Source organism: Rhincodon typus, chromosome 2, assembly GCF_021869965.1.
Source record: "Rhincodon typus isolate 14 chromosome 2, sRhiTyp1.1, whole genome shotgun sequence".
Taxonomy (NCBI): domain Eukaryota; kingdom Metazoa; phylum Chordata; class Chondrichthyes; order Orectolobiformes; family Rhincodontidae; genus Rhincodon; species Rhincodon typus.
Window position 1 is genome coordinate 11410728 of NC_063333.1, and position 7092 is coordinate 11417819.

At 43.3% G+C, this 7092-nt stretch overlaps 1 protein-coding gene across 2 annotated transcripts in view; it reads left to right on the top strand.

Annotated features, from left to right (window-relative positions):
• The first annotated feature begins 846 nt into the window (after positions 1-846).
• The window catches only part of wdr48b (WD repeat domain 48b), a 96758-nt gene continuing 90512 nt past the window's right edge, over positions 847-7092 (top strand). The window contains exon 1 of one of the 2 annotated variants that reach the window (XM_048615230.1): positions 847-967. In XM_048615230.1, the coding sequence (XP_048471187.1) occupies positions 920-967 (48 nt within the window). In that variant the 5' untranslated portion in view covers positions 847-919. Of the gene's footprint in view, positions 968-1018; positions 1117-7092 lie in introns of those variants that run through there. The other variant, XM_048615236.1, reaches the window with a different exon arrangement.

The window sequence follows — 7092 nt, forward strand, 5'->3', positions numbered from 1 at the left end:
GCGAGCCAACCAACCTCAACACCCACAACCCGAGCTACAAATCTACTCCAAAACCTTAAGAGGCCATCGCCTTCCCCAGAAGGATAAGTGGTCTTAATGCTTTGGTTATGGTTTGTCTTCAACAAACGCAGGGAGTGCTGGAGAAACTTAGCAGGTCCAGCAGCATCTGCTGCCTCACAGTGCCAGGAATCTGGGTTTGATTCCACCCTCGGGTGACTGTGAGGAGTTTGCACGTTCTCCCCATGTCTGCGTGGGTTTCCTTTGAGTGCTCTGGTTTCCTTCCACAATCCAAAGATGTGCAGCCTAGGTGGATTGGCCACGCTAAATTGCCCGTAGTGTCCATGGACGTTTAGGTTAGGCGGGTGAGACATGGGGAATGCAGGTGTAGGAGATGGGTTTGGGTGGGATGCTCTTTGGAGGGACGGTGCGGGCTTGTTGGGCTGAATGGCCTGTTTCTATTCTGTAGGGATTCTATGAGCAGAAACAGAGTCAACGTTTCGAGTCCGGTATGGAATGCATTCAGAAGTGATATCGGAGTTGAAACATTAAGTGTTTCGCTCTCCACAGAGGCTGCCAGGCCTGCTGAATGCCTCTGGCTTTTTCTCGGTGTTTGATTCAGATCTCCAGCAGCCACAGTATCTTGCCAAGGTTTTTCTTCACACCGTAAAATACTTTAGGGCAGAAGTTGGCTCAGTTTTGCAGATGCTGGCCATTTTAATTTTTGTTTAGCTTTAATTTCAGATTCCCGGCATCATCTCGCAGCATGCTGCTGACACATTGATGGGATAAGTTGAGGGAGCTGTGTCACTGACCGAGAGAGACAATGTCCCCAGGTGAGGAGGGCCTCACCTGCTGGTCCCGCCCACTCACTTCCGCCCGCCGCCGGACAGGAAGTGACGTCGCGGTGTCAACATGCAAAATGGCGGCCCATCATCGGCAGAATACCGCGGCCCGGAGGAAAGTCCAGGTGAGGGACCCGCTCGACCGCCCCGGCCTCGGACACCGGCCCCTGCTCCCCGACCGCCCGGATCGGAGCCTCCACCTTCCCCACCTCCCGCTCCCCGGCGCCTCTCCACAGCCCTGCCCAAATCCAGCGCTTGCAGCCGCGACAAAGAGGTGGGGGTGGGGAGAGGGAGACGGGGAGGGAGGGAAGTGGAGGTGAGGGGAAGTGGGAAGAGTAGTTGGGAGGGGGTGTGGGAGAGCAGATTGGGGAAGTTGTGGGTCTGGAGGGAGGGGATGTGGGAGAGGGGTCAGGAAAGAGAGAGAAAGGGGCTTGGGGGAGGGGGTGGGATAAAGAGAGCGAGGTGGGAGAGGTGAGGCAGTTTGTGGGGAGAGGGGTTCACAGCCTGTGATAGGGCCATCTTCCCAAATACCCCCCTTTTGCTGCCTCCCCCACCCCAGTCCACTGTCATGTTCGCAATATTCTAGTTTTTCTGGAAACCGATCCTTTCTCCCTGAACCTTTGTGCCCAAGAGCCATCTGTGATCAGCTCTTTGTTTTATTGTAAGAGTTAATGTTAGAGATTTGGAACAAAAAAAATCACTGGAAAAACATGGTAGGTGAGGAGAAAACGGAGTTAACATGTTGAAGTGTTTGACCCTTCTTGAGAACTGATTAATTCTGATCTATCACTCTTTGGGACCTGTGCTTCAGTGGTTTCAGCTCCATCTGCTTTCTCTCCCATCAATTTAATTTTGTTTGTCCCTGGCTCCTTTGTGATCTGTGTGGCAGTGGTTTGTTGGGTACTTTGAAGTAGGGAGGGAAGAGGCTCCTTTGGCACAGAAACACACTAGCATAACCCAAAGTGGGCCAAATGGCCTGTGTTTGCTGCAAGTTCTGTTAAGACTTTTAAATGATATTATGCCTGTGCATTACTTGTAGTCTGTTGCTTCAAATTGCTGGTATCAATTTCCCCATCAGCAGCAGTGCTGGAGTTGTTTCATCATTCTGATGTTCTTCTGCTCAGTATCCTAGATTTCACACTTCAGTTTGTGTACTTTGCAGGTAAGTGATGACCTTTTGCAAATTTTCTGTGCAAAACGTCATGCTTCACTATTATCTTCATCTGCAGTTTATGAATTTTTCAAACTTATTTTGTATTTCAGAAGATCCAACATGCACTCTGTAGAAGGGCAGAATAATCTGTAGTGTTTGAATACCTGAATGGCCTGATTTACAATAGGATCACAAATTGTGCATTTTTTCATTAAGTTTGTTGGACCATGGAGTGTGTTGTCAAAAAATGTGGCTGCACCTTGTCAGGGAAATTTGTACGAATCTTTGAAACAGTAGAGTGCATGGCAATGCGGAGAAAGTGGTACACAGATGAATAATAAATTGCTTTAGCAGAGCACAAGTGCCAGCACTTTGGGAGTTATAGGACTTCTCTTGTGATGTAAACGTCCACGGTTCCTTTATAGTCACAAGATAGAAATGTTTTCTGAAGTCTGTGCGATGACACTTAGGTAACTGGTTTTCTGTGACTGAACATTTTAAGCTCTGTGAGGATTAATGTTCTGGTTTGCTTTTCTATCTATTTAACTGTTGATGTAAAACTAATTGGTTTTGAAATAAACTGTAGAAAATCCTCTAGCTTCCAGTGACATTGACAAACTGTTGAGCTTTTGTCAAATGCTTTATGAATTTGTCTGTACCACTTTTTTCTTGATATCCTGCAAGCTCTTTAGCTGGCCAGTATTGCACATTCCGAAAAGTACCGAGTGCAAAAACAAGGAAACAGTTCGTAGTCACTGAGGTATTGTGCTGGGCAACTCTAAATGCCACACTTTACAAAGGGTGTCATGACGGGCTATGCAAAGGACTTGAGAGATTGCTACCAAGGCTGAAGGCATTGTTTATGCTGAATGATTCAAGAAGCTGATAAAGCATTAACTGCTGAGGAGGTTTGGTGGTCTACATGTAAAGGGAAACATTCAATGTTTCATTGTGGCCTTTCTTCATCAGAAGGAGCCCTAGCCTTAACCGTTAACTTTTTTCCCTTCTCTTGTCACGCAGTTATAGACTTACTAAATATTGCCAGAGTTTTATTTTATTTTCAGCTTTCAGTATGTGCAGTATTTTGTCTGTTTAAGCTGTGATTTTTCTCAGACAGGAGAGTTGACAGCTTCTAAGCTGTTCAAGATTGTCAAGGTTTTGGATAGAGCAGGTAGGAATTGTTATCTTAGCTAGATAATGGGTAACTTAGAAGCCATAGGTTTAAAATAACTGGCAAAAGAATTAGAAGGGAAATTAGAAATGTTGGTACATGTGGTTGTAAAAACCTGGAATGCACAGTTTGATAGGGTGGTGGAATGAGATTCCATAGGCAGTCAAATAAAAGCAAAAAATAAACTACAAATTCTGAAGCTGAAATAAAAGCAGAAAATGCTGGCACAACTCACCAGGTCTGGTACAATCTGTGGAGACAGTAACAGAGTCAATGCTAAGTCCAATATGGCTGAGTCCTATTGGATTCAAAACATTAATTCTATTTTTTTTCTCCATAGATGCTGCAAGTCATGAGTTACTCAACAACATTTTGTTTTTATTTTGAAAGGCAATTTGGACTTGAATTTAAAGGATACTGATTTGCAGGGAGCTGATGAAAAGGCAGAGTTGTGGTACTAAATTGGACAGGTCTTTTTTTTTTTTAAAAAAAGACATAACTGGCTTCCTTTTGTCCTGTCATATTCCATGATTCTGTGCTATGCAACTAGCACATTTTCTATGCAGTGTGACAACTTTGGATGTCGTCATATTATCTGGTTGTGGCCTCTGTTGTGTGGTTTGCATTTTAACATGTAGAGATTCGGGTCCTGTTGTTACAGCTGACATTGAGTCTGAAACAGTTTGTGATAGCAAATGTTTTATCTACTGTCAATAACAATCACTGTATATTGGTCCTGGAAACAGCCTTGCAGTACGTTAGTTCCCATGACATTGTATCACCTTGTGTTGTGCGTGCGCTGCTCTGATCGGACTAGTCAGAATGCAACATGACCAATCCAGTACACATCAAGCTCCCAGCTTAAGAGTGTGCTAACTGCCTTTGCTATATTTGTTTGAACCTGAAAGATGTAATTAGACCCAAACTGTGACAAATAACTGCTATTTTCATGATAATTTTAGTGACCATTTCAACACCTGGTTATACATTTGGTGCAACAATGGAAAAAAATGCTTGATATTTCGCAGTCTCTTGGAAAAGTTTTTACACAGTACTAAAGATTAGACAGTTGGCAGAACAGTTTAACAAGTAAACCCAAGAGCTCTAAGTATATTGTGACATTTTTGTATTTCTGAAATGAATTATTAACGCTTAATTTACTTGAAGGTCAGAGTTTGAATATAAAGACATGCTATCTTGATACATTTTTGTTTTGAAAATGTGACTGAGATTAATTCTGCTGCAGAGTGGTAATCGACAGATAGGAATTAAGATTTTGTATGTTTAGTTTTAAATTTGCCAAAGTATAATTGTTGAATCAATTGAGGTGAGGATATCAATGTGAACTCATGTCTGGCTGAAAAGCTAAATCAACATATGGGGCAACCAAATTGCTGACCCCTCTATTATATCCTTTGTGTACTAACGTAGAATTTCTGTGTTGAACGTGCAAATTAAACGCACAAGTAGACCATTTGGCCTCAAGTCTGCTGTGCCATTCAATAAGATAAATAGCTAATTTAATTACTCTATGTAATCTTTTACTCCCTTGCTTATCAAGAATCAATCTAACTTTGCCATAATATTCAAGGACTGTGCTTTCTGTGCCTTTGGAAGAGAGTTCTAAAGACTCGAGACCTTCTGAGAGGAGACATTTTGCCTGTTCTGTCTTAAATGGATGACCCTTTATATTTTTTTAAAAATGATCACTCATTCTAGATTCTCCCATAAGAAGCAACATCCCTTCCATATCCATCCAGTTGAGACCACTCCAAGACCTTTTCAGTTCAACCTAGTTGCCTGGTTCATTTCTAAACCAGGAAACTAAAACCTATCCTATCCAACCTTTCTTCACTTGTAAAAACTGTACTGTGCAAAGAGTATGTTGGAATGTGCTGTTATTGAGTTACCCTTTGAACTGAGTCCCAAAATGAGCAATTGGACTGAGTTTCTTCCCACCTGCTCCAGATGTTGATTAGAAAATATCAATAAAGTGGAATCTTCTTGCCGTAAGCAGCCTAGATATATATATATATCAGTTGTTTAGGATAATCCTTAAGCGCATGGTACTCCTAAAAAGAATGTTAATTGACATGGTACAGCTTTAGTTTTATTTTGCTTTATTTTTATTTTATCTCTGATTCTCCACAAAGGTGTGGGAGAAGTGAGCGAGAATTTAATGCATTTCATGAAGATTTTCTACAAAGCCATAAAGTCATACAGCATGGAAACAGGCCCTTCGGTCCAACTAGTCCATGCTAACCATGTTCCCAAATTAAACTATTCCCACTTACCTGCATTTGGCCCAAATACCTCCAAACCTTTCCTATTCATGTACTTATCCAAATGTGTTTTAAACATAACTGTACCTACATCCACCACTTCTTCCTTTGGCAGCTCATTCCACACGAGGCACTGTCTTTTTAAAAAGAAAAGGCTATGAGGGGCAACTTTTTAAAGCTTTCTCCTGTCACCATAAAAATATGTCTCCTAGTTTTGAACTCCCCTCACCCTCGGGAAAAGACCCTTGCAATTCACCTTCTCTATGCCCCTTATGATTTTATAAACTTCAATAAGGTCACCCCTCAACCTCCTATGGTCCAGTGAAAGAAGTCCCAGCCTATCCAGCTTGTTTCTTATAAATCAAACCCCCCAGTCCTGGCAACATCCTGCGAAATATTTTCTAAACCCTCTCCAGTTTAATAACATCCTTCCTACAATAGGGTGAGCAGAACTGCACACAGTATTCCAGAAGTGCAGTACAACTTCAACATGGTGCCCCAGCTGCTATACTCTGGTCTGAGCAATGAAGGTGTCGATGCTAAATGCCTACTTAATCACCCTGTCTACCTGTGATGCAAATTTCAAACCCCTAAGTCTGCCTGTTCTACAACACTATCAAGGGCACCAACCATTATTGTTATAAATGCTGCTCTTGTTTATTTCACCAAAGTGCAATATCTCTCATTTATCCAAATTAAACTCCATCTGCCGCTCCTCATCCCATTGGCCCAATTGATCAAGATCTTTGTAATCTTAGATAACCTTCTTCACAATCCATTATATCACAGTTTTTTATGGTGGGGCGAGTGGATGTGGTGCCAATCAAGCAGGCTGCTTTGACCTTGATGGTTTCAAAGCTTCTTGTGTTGTTGGAGCAGCACCCATTCAAGCAAGTGTGGAGTATTCCATCACACTCCTAAGGTTTTGGAGTAGATTTGTAGCTCGGGTTGTGGTTGGTTGGCTCGCTGAGCTGATTCATTGTTTTTCCGCAGACGTTTCATTACCCTGCTGGGTAACATCATCAGTGCAGTATCCGATGAAGCGCTGTTGTGTTTTTCTGCCTGTTATTTGAACTCGAGTCCGTTGAGCTGGATTACCTCATTTCCGGTTTTCCTTCGCAGTGGAGTGTAAATGGGGTCGAGCTCTGTGTTTGTTGATGTCCGGTTTTACTTCGCAGTGAAAACTTTGCAAGAAAGCCATCAACAATTGAGACCAAGTGGAGGGTTGGAGACCGTTTTGTAGAACATCTGCTCTCTGTTCACAACAAACGACATCACCGTCTGGTCGTGAACCATTTTAACTCCTCCTCCTCCCCCCACCCCCCCCACTTCCTAATCCCTGGGTGACATATCCGTCCTGGGCCTCCTCCAGTGTCACAATGATGCCACACACAAACTGGAGGAGCAGCACCTCATTCTGCCTCGGGAGCCTACAACCCGATGGCCTAAACGTGGATTTCACCAGTTTCAAAATGTCCCCACCCCTGGCCTCATCCCATGACCAACCCTCCCTCTCATCCCTGCCTTCTTGACCTGACACAATCTGTCCATCTTCTCTCCCATCTATCCACCCCTCCCACCTCACTGACCAATCTCCACCACTCCCTACCTGCACTCCCTATCACCATCCCACCTGCCTTCCCC